This window comes from Rhipicephalus sanguineus, chromosome 11, assembly GCF_013339695.2.
Source record: "Rhipicephalus sanguineus isolate Rsan-2018 chromosome 11, BIME_Rsan_1.4, whole genome shotgun sequence".
Lineage (NCBI taxonomy): Eukaryota > Metazoa > Arthropoda > Arachnida > Ixodida > Ixodidae > Rhipicephalus > Rhipicephalus sanguineus.
In genome coordinates, this window is record NC_051186.1 from 133,528,134 (window position 1) to 133,543,284 (window position 15,151).

Below are 15,151 nucleotides of genomic sequence, written 5' to 3' on the forward strand. Positions count from 1 at the left end.
TCGCACCTTCACTTCCAGAGCACTTGCCATTCATGCATTTGCCATCCGTGACAGAGCCTAAGCAGCAACTGGCGATGTGGACGTATGGGTAGATGTCACTTTGCCCTATTGTGCTCGCACCTTCACTTCCAGAGCACTTGCCATTCATGCATTTGCCATCCGTGACAGAGCCTAAGCAGCAACTGGCGATGTGGACGTATGGCACGTATGTGGACGTCACTTTGCCATATTATGCTTGCACCTTCGCTTTCAGAGCGCTTGGCGTTCATGCTTTTGAGGTATGTGATGGAGCCCAAACAGGAACTGGTGATATGGATGCATGGGTACATGTCACTGTGCTAGAGTAGATTGCTTGAGCAGTATGTTCTACTCGTCTGCAAGTATAGCTGATTTAGCTGATTTTAACTTAAGTTGAAGTTGAATTGACTGACGGAAATCTGGTTGATGGGATTTGATTAGGTGGTATTCCTACAAGTCACAGTATTTTATTTTATTTGGTCTTGTACACATGCTTGCGGGTTGTGAAGTAGAGCTCTCGGAAGAATGAAATTTAGTTGCGAGTGTGCGTTCATCCACGTCCTGGGTTCTTCGTCCCTGTAACTATGTACCAACTATCTTGACAGCAAGTGCTGGTGAGCCGATGTTAACTTGGTTGCAGTTGGCTTTTACTGCAATTATATATTATTTCATTCCAAAGCTGCATTGCATGCGGCCAACCTGAACTGGGCGCTGTCATTTCTACTTGCCATTCACTGAAGTAAAAAGAGATTGTAACGTTCTGATTCAAGACTCACTGGCAGCATGAAAGTAGGAATTTATTTTGAGTTCAATTCTTGTTAGATACCTTTGGTCAAGTACTTTGCAGACGCTGTCTGCTTAGTTGGCTTAGTAGTTATTGTGAGACTTGTGATAGAAGCTACGCACTTCAACAATATGTCACATTGCAGGTGAGGAGTGCCAGCAGCTAGAAGACGACATTGTAAGCCGGCAGCCAGGCTTGGCTGATGCGTGGCTGCGGCTGGAGAGCCTTCGTGACCTGCATCAGTGGCAACCGTACCGACCCGAGCTCTCCTCAGAGGAAGTAACATCAGAAGACCCCGAACGCATGGTGCTCTTCGAAGACGTGGCACCCGCTTTGTTCCGGCTGCGGCATCCGGCTGCGATGCTGCAGCTGTTCCAGGCCTGGTTCTCACTCCTGCTGGGGATGGACCTGCATGTGAGTGCTTCCCTCTGAAACACAGCATGCTGAACCAGCAGAAAAGCTTGGCCTACTTGGCATTAAGAGATGAGCACAAAGTAGAGGCAGACAACATGTCGCCATGTTTGCTTCTTTTATTCCCTACTGTGTGCATAACTGCTCAGTGGCAATTATTCTCTTGCAGCGGTAAATATGGCACTCTGTGCTATGTTTGTACAGGGCTTGTTCACAGCGCTTGTGTTGTGTTTCTTCTTCTCTGTCCCGTCCGTTTGTTTGCTGTAATTTTCATAAAATGTTCTAGAAAGTTGCCCAACTTTTATTGTTGCTATAGCACTATGGTTGCAGTCCGTCCTTTGGCACTGGTTTCGAACCCAACTTTATGGCTGTGTTAGGCCATATTATGTGGTGATGAATGTTAAGAATGAAATAAAAGCAAGAATTGCCAGACTGTGATGGCCCAGCTGGTCACACTAATTTTATATGGTTGTATCCCAAGCAGAGGCGCACAACACAACATGCGTGCATTTAATGCACACTTCAGAAGTGTTGTATATTTGGTTTTAGTTTCGGGATCACTACCACTGGTGGCACTAGTGTCACCTTACTTATATAAGCCTGCATACATTTGGATAAAATGGAGGGAATGTTTTGGTTACTCGACCACTCCTCACTCATTGGCCTCTGCAACATTGTCAGAGCAGGGGTGCAACAGTTGCGCCAATTGCTCCAATTCGATACAATTCCTTTTTTTTGTAGCAAGTTGAGCCAAAACTGTGCAATTTGTTGAAATTGCGCAACGTCGTCTGAAGGTGTCGGACCAGCCTCAAATTTTCTCACTTTCGCCAATTTTAGCAAGAAATGGAGGCCACGTTGGCCACCTGCAGTTTGGACATCACCATCCAATCCAATCCAGATGCGCAGAAAAGGCATAGGCATGCTTTGTGTTGGGCACCTGAAAACTCTCTTTTTCTGCTGGTTGCAAGCTGCTCTACATGGACATTTGAAAATCACAGCGGAAGCTCCGTGTAAAAAATGTTAACTCGCCACTGGTGTATTCAGTGGAAAGATTGGCCATTCACATGCCTACCAGTTCTCCCGATTCGCCCATAACCCTAACCCCAGTGCACTAAAAAAAAAAAGAAAAGAAAAAAAGGGGGAGGGGGGGCAGTGGCTCTAAGATTTCCTGGCCTTTTTCTGTTGCGTTAAGAATGCTTTTTAAACACATTCGCTGCAGTACACCGGCACCTTGTGGAAAAGCGCGCTAAGATTTAGAAGTGGCTATTCTAAAAGAAAATAAACCAGTGATTGAATGGGACTCACGCTGTGAAGTGTAGTTCTTCCGCACATACACACATCCCAACAGTGATTACCTGGAAGCAATGTCATGAATTGTGTGCGGCACTGGATACCTATCCGGTGCTGTAACCCGGTTGTATGTGTGGGTCGTAACCCACACGCCTAATTACAGTTAAAACTCTATCTCACGAAACTCAATTTTACGCCGTTCTCGATCTAATGAAGAAATTTCTATTCCCTGGCAAATACCCATTGGGTTCAGTGTTGTCATCAGTTCGATGGAATGAGTTGTCCACCAAACCTGATTTAATGAAGTTTTTCCCGAAATAACTAAGTGAAGAAGGGGTGATTTCCTTCTAATTTTGACAGAGACAGGTTTTTCTTTGAGTGTGCGCTCTGATGTTATGGCATTAAAACATTTTGGTGCCATATTTATGGCTCTGCTTTTGCTTTGACGGGGCTGCACCAATGCACAAAAAAGTGGGCTTACTCATCCGGTAGCATTCTTACATACTGGATGGTGCAAGACGCTGGAGTAGTTGCTTTTGTTATTTCATGGTTTATGCAATGGATGGCCCTGATCACCGCCTCCCATCTTTTTCTCTTGGCCTGCTCACACAGTCACTGCGTTCCTTCTCCACGTCATGGAATATCCGCAGGCATTCATAACTCCACGTGACCATTACGTGGCCTGCATCAACCGGACATGGTGGGCCTTATGTCTGGGCCGGACTTTTCAGACGGGCAGGCTTGGGTTACCGAGAGAAACAATGCCGTGGTATCATTTCGGTGTTGCTACGTTACAATTTTAGGTTTCAAAGGACCAATAACTCTCCTTCTTGACTTTATGAAATTCCCAATTTAAGGAAATAATTCGAACTTTGTGGAACCGAGTTTCAGCTGTGTATCCTATTTTCTAACTTGTCGAACGTGGATGACACACTTGAGCACAACCGGATCCTTGGTGCACTGAAAGACAATGGAACGGGTCCTGGCACTGTGTGAATCTCTCTAACCCGCCAAGTCCTTGAGCGATGCCTTTGGTAGTGGACATCTCGTTCTGAGTCATGCCTTTTGTAAATTTGACAACTTGCAGTTTTTGAATGGCTGAAAAACCCAGCATAAAGAACTGGTTGTCAAAGCACCACGTGCATTTTCTGCTCTGCCATTGTGTCCTTCCATCTCAAAGTAACCCGAAAGGTACTACCCAAAACTACGGACAACTGCCCCCAGGGACCCACTAGCTCAGCTTCTTGAGGATCAAGATGTATGGGAATTCCAGAGAAGGTGCTTAGTACACCAGACGCTTCTACATCACTATTGACCTTGAACTTGAGTAGTGACCCATTGACTTCCATGTCGATGTACTTGGGCCAGGGCAAGTTGACTGAGGCAATGGTTGTTCGGCTCTATAGCCAACATACGACAAACTGCCACAAAGGGACCCTTTTCCTGGCACTTGCAGCGAGCATGTCGGGTCAGGCATTTCGTTCCTGGGCGGGACGCTCTGCCACAATAATGACACCCGCCAACTAAGGATGGAAGCGACCTAGCTTTGGCTACTGCAAGAGACCTTCGTCGTAGACAACAAAGAGCAACAACTTTATTAACAGCAAAGCTGTTCTAAGTCGAGCCTGTTCCGTCTGCATGTCTGTCCGGTGTCGTGCAGTGGCAGGTTCCCTGCCTCACCGCTAGGGGCCTCGTGATGATGATATTTAAAAGTATAATGATGGTGATGGTGCATGTGATTTTGCTAGCCAATCACACGCTCATGCATTTACAGCTTCCTGTCTAACGATTTGACAGCATGGAGCTGGCTGAATATTTAAAATAAGTCTGCTTTGTTAGGGTGGGTGGGGCCCCTCTTCCAGGGTACCACTTGCTATTGCAGCTCGCCGGGTGTGGTCAAAGGTTGCCAATGGGCTTCTGAAGTACAGTTTGGAGGTTCATGCCTTCCATGATAATTCCTCCCAGGGGCGCTCCTTATAACCATCGCTGAGTCTCTCCTCCAGGAATTAAAAAAAATTAGCTCAGCTTCACTGGGGGGACGTGGCAAGGAAAACTATCTTTGTTATTTATGGAGATAAAGTGATGAAATTTGGCATTCAGATGTAATACGTTGTGCTGATATCATAACTGAAATCAGTTTTGAGCTATCTTTTGTAGTTTTTGAGTTACAACACTTGATAGACTCTCATTGTCATCCCAAAATTAATTAATGAATTAGACATAAGTTCATCAAGATTTTTGCATAAGGATATTCGCAAGGGCCCATTCTGTGCCGTAAAGCTATTGGTTTATTTTTTAATACTGCCACGTGCGTTTCTTATTATCACTTTTGCAGTATTCGGTGTTCGGCCACAAAGACTGTCAGCAACGCTCAGCGCGAACTGCGCCTTATTGTTCGAGGAGCTTTGCAATTATTGTAGATCGTTTTGTTAAGATTGCGCGCAAGACGCGCTCACTCGAGCTTATTCTAGAATTTGCACGACAGCCAGCGATAACGCTGGAATATTTGACAACACATGTTTAAATGCCGACGCGCTTCACTGCTTGTCAGTTGATCGACGGTCGACGCTCTGTTTGCCGCTATCAGTGTATTGCTGTAGCTTGACTTTCAGTTTCCTGGCCACAAGTTCGGCCAAATAAAGAGTTTCATCTCTGACGTGCTGACTGCTGTCTTCGTCGACGTCACGACCACGTGACAATATTCAAATCAGCACACAAAAATTTTTGAAATTTATTGTACATATTGTCTTACAAACAACTTTTACAAGAAGTCAATTATAAAAATCTTTATGACGTGCAGACAAATATGGACAGTTTTATGGCACTCAACAATGTCTCAGGATCTAAGCGCAGAAAACGGAATGGTTATATCTTTGTTTGTTGAGAAATGGCACAGGGATGACTGACAGCAACTGTTCAAAAAATGAAAGCTGAGAAAATGGAGCTCAAAGAAAATGGAGCTAAAAGCTCAGAAAATGGAACTCGGAAGGAAGCTGGTTTTATTTTTCATTGGAGAAATGTAGCTTTGCAGCTATCTTGAGCTCTGTCTGTCTTCTTTATGATGACACCAATATGGTGGCACTTTGTCAAGGGAAAATGGCAGATTTGCATTTTCTAAAGCCCAATTTTCTCATAGTTTTTGATGACAGCACACTAGTAAAATGTTTTTTTTTTCATCTTCTACTGCTTATTTTAGTCTAATATTTCGCCATGACGTAAAACATAGTCTCAGGATTGCAGAAAAAAATAAAGTGAAAAATTGAACATTTTGACCAAATTTACCATTCCCATTGCCACGTCCCCCCTTAAAGTCGCAAAAGCTGATGAAATAGTGAGGTGTTCTCCATCGCTTTGTTTTGCCTTGTTTTAAACTCGGGGTCCGATGCAAGCCATTCACGTCTAACCTCAGCTTCATTCACTCGAAGCTCTGGATCTTTTGCCCTCCACTTGCGCTTGGCTTCGGCATCTCTTACGCAAGCTTCTGGATCAGAACGACATCATCATTGCCATTCATGCACCACTTCCTGTTGACACTCCCGAAAGGCAGCTTCTCGTTCCGGAGAGCGCATGACTTTACCCATCGCCGAACATTCAAGGGAGACCGGCCAGCATGTGCACTTCTATATTTTCACTCTTCCGAACCATCTGCTAGCACACGCACTCCCATTGGTTATGTCCACCAACCCACGCTCAGTGCGCACTCTCCCTGATTATGGGCACTTGTTTTCCTCCTCTTCATAGACTACACTCTCTCTACAGCGGGAGTTGTGTTATGCTGATAGCCCCAGGAAAACCACCCCAGCCCGCCGTTTTTCAGTGGGTCCATCTTGACAGTTCATTACAGTCTTTCTCAATTATAGGTCATGTCTGTCAAGAAATATTAATTGGTGTTTGCTGCATATGTGTTCCCTTCTTCCGTTTTAATGGACCAGTGGGGAGTAGTGGGTCTTGCCCATTTTCACTGGCACATACTTGTCCATAATGATTGCCACGTTATGCCAACAGTCCTAAGAAAACCTTCGTCCAGAACAGCTTTGCTGTTAAAAGCAACCAACATGGGATAACGGTGGAGCAAGCGTAGAATATGGTGTGAGGTCAGAGATTTTACTGTACGTTCACCAGGTTAGCCATAATCTGAAGAGGGTTGCAAAGAGTCATGGGGTGCCAATAGTTTTTTTTCTGCATTATGGACCTGTGTATTGCCACGTGTTATTTTGATGTATTCTGATTTCGCCCGGAAAGACTGTCTGCAATGCTCGACACAGACCGTGCCGCAATGTTTCAGAAGCTTCGCGACTGTTTAAGATCATTCTGTTAAGATTGCACGTAGGACGCGAATAGTCTAGTGTATTCGAGAGCTTACGTGGCCACCAGCAATAACGCTGGAATCTTCGATAGCACATGTATAAAATCCAACGCGCTTTACCACTTGTCAGATTACTCGACGGCCAACGACCGTTCACGCCGCTTTCACTCTACAGTGCAAATCACTCGCACGTTGTCCTTTCATTTCGCGGGCACAAGTTCGCCCAAATAAAAAGTTTAGTCTTGAACACGCCGACTGCTGCCTTCAACAACGTCACGACCCCATGACAATATTGTCTGATAGGAGCATGAAAGGCAGTTGCAGAAAGAAGCACACCAAGCTACCAGAGCCGTATATGCGATTCCAGTTTCTTGTGGCAAGATGCATCTCAGCGAGACAAGAAGATGTGTTAATGAGAGAGAACACGATCTGTTCCTGGTGGGTAAAGATGGAATGCACTTGCCAGCCCACTCCAGTTTACATTAGTGTGAGGCAGGACTGGATAAGATTTGGAATTTTGGTAATAAGCACAGACACTATAGCCCATGAATTGTTGTTGTTTCACATTGAAACTTGAGGTTTCTCATGTATTGGCGATACTTCTGTGTCACTCTCTCAAACAGAAAGAAGGTTTTTAGGTAGCTTGCAGTATGCTGGGGATGTCAATGTGCGTATATTTAGATGGACGAAACAAAATTTGAATAAACAGTGAAAGTTGGCACTCCTCTTGACCTCTTCCCTCACTCCTTGTTTACGCTAAACGACCATAATTTTTTGTAGTCTACTTTGTAACATGAACCAACTAGCTCAGGAACATGTTCTTTTGGATTATGCCTCGATAACTTGTGCTAAGACAGTGACTCATTTCCAAGAGCAAGAAGCACGGTTTGTGCGGGAAATGAAGTCCAGCGCACTAGCTGTGTTTGCCATGATGCCACTAGGTGGTGGTTCCCAGCAAACGAGCTGGCTTGAGGCTGGCACACCACTCGAGCTGGGGATGCGACGTGAAGGAGTGGCATTTTGATTCTCACAAACTGTAGCATGCCACAGAAAGAAAAGAGCTTTTCTCTAACATAGCATGAAATCAAAACTGCAACCTGAATTAAGGCACCTTTGTTGATGGTAGCCACGTGGTTGACAGTAGACTTGGTATGACTTTGTGAATTTTAGTTGCCGCCATTGTTGTGCAGAAGTTTTCTAGGTCGTTTTTAGCATGTTCATCAACTTACAGTGTCGCTTTGCTTTTTGGCTGTAAAGATTAGTCAACAAAGGATTACGACTATGGCACATTGCCTATGTGGGTATGCACTGAAAATTGCCCGATGGTATGGCCACCAACTAACGTGCATCTACAACTTTTCACTGACAATCCCATCGTGACGGGCATCTTCAGCTGTCTGCGTGTGATCTAGTGCAGCTGTAACTTGTACCGCATGTTTTTAATAAGCAACAACTCGAGCGCAGTGTGCTGCCATTTGCTGGCACCTCCTTGTGTGAAACTTCATGTGCCCTTCAGAAACAAAAGCAGAATAGCTGTCACCATGATTTCCCAACAGAATACATGCCATGCCCGTGTGCAGTTGGGAGTGATGGAGGCGTAAGGAAATCTCACTGCACAGACACTCCTAATGCAGTTGTGCATGTACACCCAACAGCAAAAGTTTGTGGGACGCAAAATGTTCAAGGGAGCTATATATTGTGGCTTTGTCCAGGAAGATTACCTCCAAATAGGTGTACCAGCTTGTAGTTGGTATTGCATCCTATACAGTCAGCAGCTAGATTAGAAGCATTACGCACTAACGCAGAAGAAATTCGCATTTGTTGTGGAACCTACATCCCGTAAACTTTTGCTGTTGGGTGTATCTACAGTACAACGAGCGTCTTGGCACAGCATGCGCGTAGTAGGTGACACGCTGCTCACAAATGGCTGAGGACGGTCAGTGCCATATGATGGCAGGTACCACATGAAGCGGTGTCAGTTTGCGCCGAGTAGAGGACCACTGTACAAATGCACATATGTACTACGAGCATTGGGGATGGCTGGATGAGTTGTTGACTCTGCCACCACGTGCTCTTGTCATGGCCTTGAAATGCTCCTTGTATCATCACACTGTCTTGCATGAGAACCTTTTTTACGGGTTTAGTCTCTACTCTCACGTGGCGCAGTGACTGCTCCATTCTCTTCTTTCATGCTTTTACATGCCTGCTAATAAAAGGTGAGACTATTCTAGAAACCACTGAGGTTTTTCTTTCTGTTGCTACATCGGAACCTGAATCTTATGAAATTCACGATATAAGGAAGGTATTCTCCTGATAGTAGGCTGTAAGTGTACAGTGCACATGGAATGAAACACGTCAATTTAGGTCTAAGTAATGCACATACTTTATAATTTCCATGATTTTCAGTTCGTGTTGCATTGGCGTAATATTGGCCTGTACACCAGAGCCAACATCAACATCGACTTCAGTGGGCAGATTTGTTGTGACATGATGTAGTTACCTCGAGCAGTTGTGCATACCAGTTTTTATAGTTAAAGTTTCGATATGTCGCATTTCATTCTGTGAGCACTTCACACCAAGGAGTGGTAAATGTGCTTCACCTCTCACAGAACATCTTGCAGAGCAATCAAGACACATGTTTCTGGTCCACTGTGGGAGATGTTTGCTAAGCAAAGGGTCACTGTCAATTTGGAATTTCCACTGAATGTGTTTTTCACTGTGTTAATGTCATAGTGTTCTGTGCTACTCGTGCTGGCTGACAGTGAACACCTTTGCACTGCAGAAGAGCCAGACTGGCTTCAGCCTTGCGGAAGCCGACTGCTTTGAGAGGCTGCCAGGCATTAACCTGAGGATGGCAACACACTTCAGTGAAGCACTGAGTTTCCCATCGGGCTGGGAAGTACGGCAAGGCGTAACTGACTTTGTCCATGAAGTTCTGAGCCAAGCCAAGCCACACTTTGTGGATCCCACCCTTCGTGACGAGCTAGCACGGTTGGCACTCCGATTGGCACGGTTGGCCACAACGTGGGATTCCCACAAGGTGTGTTATTGTGCAAGTACACATTTATAAGAAGATCACGACTGCTGGCTTGCACGTGCTCTACCACTAGCTTTAAACTGTAGCGTGCATAGGTCGGCAGAAAAAGTGGAGCTCACTCAGACTCACTTTAGAAATGTACTTTGCTCTGAGGGCTCACTCGGACTCAGACTCGCCAAAATTTTCCTTTACCGGACTCACTCGCACTTGCACTCAGTTTTTTCTCAATCGAACTCACTCAGACTCAAACTCACCAACATACCGTATTTACACGAATCTAGGCCGCCTTCGATTGTAAGTCAACCCCCAAAATTCGCAAGGCCAGAAAAAAAAAAACCTAATCGTGGTACTCGAATCTAAGCCAAACCCCCCACTTTCGCACATCGTTTTTTCGAAAAAAACATCAGCTTAGATTCGAGTAAATACAGTAATACTCAGCCAGACTCACTCAGACTCAAGGCTTCACCTGAGTGTGAGTGAGCCTGAGTGAGTCGGCTCATGAGTCCATTGGCATAAAATTAGGTTTTTCTATCATGGTGTCAATCCTCTTTAGCGCCAATATCTCACATAATCGGTGCTCTACGATACCCCTTTTTGATATTGTACCTTCAAATACAAGTTATCATCAGATATCACATATCATCATTATCATATATCGATCCAGTAAGGACATTTGTATGAAATACGCGACTCACACGAGATATCTTTATTAAGAACGTCCCATGAAAGAGTTTGTGGGGGAGAGGTCATGGCACCCCTTCCTCTAACTCATGCCTCTGATCAATAAATATTGAGGTGGCGCATGAATGCTAGTGTTCTGAGATATATGTGAATAGACTTGAGTATAAACGTAAGCCGATGTAAGGCTGATAGTAATGCTGAAGATGAGTCGATAGGACCATGAGGCGGCAACAAAAGGTGGAGCTCACTTGCACTCACTCAAGAAATATATTTTGCGCTTATGGCTCACTTGGACTCAGATTCACCTATATTTTCCACCACTGGACTCACTCCGACTCAGACTCACGAAAATTTTCTTCAAGTTGACTCACTCGGACTCAAACTCACTAAAATGTTACTCACCCGGACTCGCTCAGACTCAGGCTCACGTCCCGATCTGAGTCTGAGTGAGTCGACTCATGAGTGAGTTTGCCGACCTGTGGTAGTGTGCAATGAACAGGCTGAAATGCACGGGCACATGCAGCACCATGCTCTCTGACTGATTGGAATGCTTAACATCCAAGTGTGATTTCTATGTGCTAGTTTATTTTACTGGGCAGTTAGCATAGTGAGCTGTGCTGACTGTCACCTGATGACTTAAGAATAAAAATAATTTTATTTCTGCTTTGAGAAATAGAATGGCTGGGGAGCTGCAGAAGCTGCTGCCATTAATAGCTCAATCGAGCTGCTGCCCCTATATTATATACAAGGCAGCAGCAGCAGCAGGCAATCAAAAGCAACTGATCATACCCATGACAGCTTCATGTTTTAGATAAAAATAGTAATAGGCAGTCATTGGTCATTTTTTTAAATGGCTGCGTAGAACTAATGTACATGAACAGAATACAGTAAAACCTCGTTAATTCGAAGGCCTCGGGACCGAGAAAAATATCCCAATAAGCGGGATTCCCAATTATCTGAAACAACGCGAAATCAAAGAAATCAGCCAGAAAACGTGATGTACGGAAGTCACACCTTTATTGTGGCAAGTCAGCCTTCTTGGAGAAAAATTCCTCCATGCGTGACTGACGCGTTCGGTAGTTCCCAGCACTGAAAGTCATATTTTCCAGCCTGTCAATGAGGCGCAGCATCTCAGCCTCGCCGCCGTTGCACTCGACGAAGCTGCGCACAACACTCAAGGCATCGATGACATCCGCCAAAGGGGGTGCTCGGGAGGGCTCGTCATCGCTGTCAACATTAGAGGCCGAATCGGTCGATCTCGCAGCTATCTCGCTGTCGATGTCGGCGTAACACGTCTGCACTGTGCACTCGACATTTGCGTACTCGGAGAATCCGATTGGAGTGCACTCCTCGTCCGCGTGCAAAGCCTCATATCGAGCGCAGAGAGTCTCCCCTTCTTCATCAAACGGGCAAGTGACAGCGGTGACAGCAAACTCAGCGGAGGTTGCCTCTTCTTTCACAAAACCGGCGTGCTCAAAACACCGTCGAATAACGGTGGCCTCCACCTGCCTCCATGCATGTGAGGCAAATACCACCGAGGAGGTCAATGTTATACTCCTTTCCGTTGTCATAGCAAAGGAGCATTCGCTTCAACAGATTGTAGCGATATATTTTCCTGGTATGGTGTATGACGCCCTGGTCCATCGGCTGCGATAGCGACGTCGTGTTCGGGGGTAGAAAGACCAGCCTGATTGCCTGCAGGTTCTGAATGTCGCCGTGAGCTGGGCAATTATCGACGACGAACAAAACGCTGCGCCCTGCGGCCGCAAACTTGCGGTCAAGGTGCCGCACGTATTCTTCAAAGAGTGCAGCCGTCATCCAAGCTTTCTTGTTGTTTTTATAGATCAGGTCATCCTTGGATGGCAGTCGTGCATTTTTGAAACAACGAGGCTTTTCTGTCTTCCCAATAACAAGCAGTGGCAGCTTGTGCTCACCGCACATGCTTGCACCAAACAAAACAGTGATTCTATCTTTGTTCTGTTTCCGCCCCTTAATGTCTGCCTCCTTCAAAGCGAACGTCTTCGTAGGCAACATTTTGTAGAACAGAGCAGCTTCATCAAGGTTGTAAACATCTGCTGCTTCGTACTTGGCGAGTAGTGGAGCCAAGGTGTGCTGCTTCCAGCCGTCGACAACAGACTGATCTGCGCTGCCACTCTCGCCACAAACAGTCACGAATGTCAGGTTGTTGCGCTCCTTAAATCGGCAAAACCATCCATTGCTGCATTTAAACTCAGAATGTCCAAGTTGCAGCGCCAGCTGGTTGGCCTTCTCACGCAATATGGTCCCATTCACAGGAAGGTGTGCTGCGTTGGCTTTCTGTAGCCAGTCGATCAGAGCTGCTTCAACGTCGGCGTACGTAGGCGGGCGTACTCGTGTACGCTTTGACGAGTGCGTCTTGCTGTAAGCATCGAGAATTTTCTCCTTATTCTTGATGATGTTGCACAGCGTTGACAGAGGCACGTGGTGCTTTTCGGCGAGAGCCGTTTTCGATGCCGTCGACTTGCTGGCCTCTTCAATTAAGCACACCTTTTCGTGCAGGGACAAGCTCTTGTACTTCGGCATCTTCCTTCCAAGCACACCTCAATCAACTAATTCACAGGGAAGACACTCAAGCGGAGACAGGAGACAAATGGAGCAGTCGCACCGAATCACACAATGCTCGCCAGCCGACATCCAAATGGCACAAAGACTCCACAAAACATTCACTTCGCTAGAGTGGCTAACATCGCTGTTGAGATGATGATGATCATGATCGCAACCGCACGCATCGCCGCCTGGCAATTGCTAAAACATGGCGTCTACGACGTATTTCCGGTAAAAAAAAAACATGGCCTTCGAGATCCGTACATAAAAAAAAAAAAATGCATGTTTTAGTTACAGCCTCCGAGATTCGCAACACCCTTTGCATATCTTGGAAGTCGCGGCCAAGTGTGCCAATTAACCGGGAAGTCGCAGACTGGCCGCACCAATTATCCGGTTAAATTTACATGTAGAAATTTGGGACCGCGCAAATAATACAAATTATCCGGGATTCCTAATTAACCGAGTACAAATTACCGAGGTTCTACTGTAATAGAAAAGACAGGCTCAGTGCTCGATTCAAAGGGAGGTTTATTGCACAAAGGAGAAAACGTTAGTGTAGCACATGTGCATGCGTGCCTGTGCGTGTTTCAGTTTCATCAGGGTGTGGTGCCAGATCCAATTCACTTGACAGCATGGTTGTCAGGCGGCTGGTTGACGCACATGTTGCCATTTTTAAGGATTTTTGTTCACGTTACCATCCTTCCAGAGAGGTTTGATGGAACAGCTGCTTTCATGGCAGTGCAGTACAAGCTGATTTAAAGGTGAACATTTGACAGAGTTCTGTCTGGTTGGGAAGGAACTATCGGTGCAAAAATGACACCAACCAAGGTATGTGACAGTGGCTGCGACAACACAAGAACGACACCCACAAGCTCGACCGACAGAGGAGTGCACTAGCTGAGCGCAGCTAAGTGAACGGCCACCGCATCGCTTTTTACAACTCCCGCGTCATTGGCTTAGAGCCCAATTACCACTAGCGGCATTTTGTGGAATCCTGGCACATCCAGGCGACACCCGGTAATGTGAACCAGTCTGCAGGTGCGCAGCCGAGCGTCTATTTCGGTGGACTTCGGCACGTCGTCGTTCAGAGCAAGCGTGAGCCCTGGCTTGAAGAAGAGAAAAGAAGGCTATATAAACACTGCTTTCTGGTGGCCCGCAGTTGCCCCCGAGAAAGGGTTCGAGTGGGACCCGAAACGTTGGGTTTTTTCATTTTTGTAAAGTAAAAGAAGTTTTTTACTTTGAGTCAATACCTTGGTTGGTGTCACTTTTTCACCGGTAATACAAGCTGAGACTGGTAGGATTGCTGTTTCAAAGACAGGGACAAAGTGACCTGCGCAGAATAATAAGTGGGAGCACTTCAGCCACTGGTTTATTAAGGAGGGTCTCATATATGCAGTTAAACCTCATTACAACAAACTTCGTGGGAACATGAAGCTAACACGAGAAATTCAGTGGTGTACAACACGTCTCGAATTACCACTTTGGCTGTACATGCCGCAACGGGCTCAATTCGTTGTGCGCTCGCAGTGCTGAGGGAAACCACGGGAGAAAGCGTCGTTACTTTACGAATAGAGCGGCAGAGTCTTTGACTGATCACGGATATTGCGGCACCAGTATCGATGAGCGCAAGTGCTCGTACACCTTCGACAGTTACATCAATAAGATTGGCGGGGGACAGGCGAGGACTTACACGAATAGACGATGACGCAGCTCGTGCCTCCGGAGCTGCGGCAGTCAGTTTTCCGTCTCAGTGGGGGTGGGTCGTCGACGCATAGGAGACACAGAACGACGACGTGGTGAAGGGGAAGCAGACCGTCGAGAAGCGAAGGTTTGGGTATCGGGAGCAGCTTGCGCGTCGCGTTCGTAAACTTCAGGTGGCGTGTGAGGCGCGCGGTATGGCGGCCGAAACGAGTAGTCGGGATATCTTGGTGCCTCCTGGTTCACCGCGAAGCGCCGACGACATAGGCGTGCAACGTGACCTGGAATCCCGCAAGCGTAGCTGTTGTCAGCAGTGCGCCAGGGATTTCCGTAGTGCTGCAGT

General features: G+C 46.2%; 1 protein-coding gene across 3 annotated transcripts in view; it reads left to right on the forward strand.

Annotated features, from left to right (window-relative positions):
• Positions 1-15,151, forward strand: part of LOC119374555 (nuclear exosome regulator NRDE2) — a 308,639-nt gene that overhangs the window by 135,229 nt on the left and 158,259 nt on the right. For all 3 annotated transcript variants that reach the window (XM_037644704.2, XM_037644702.2, XM_037644707.2), the window contains 2 exons: positions 948-1,216; positions 9,592-9,849. In XM_037644704.2, the coding sequence (XP_037500632.1) occupies positions 948-1,216; positions 9,592-9,849 (527 nt within the window). The remainder of the gene's footprint in view (positions 1-947; positions 1,217-9,591; positions 9,850-15,151) is intronic.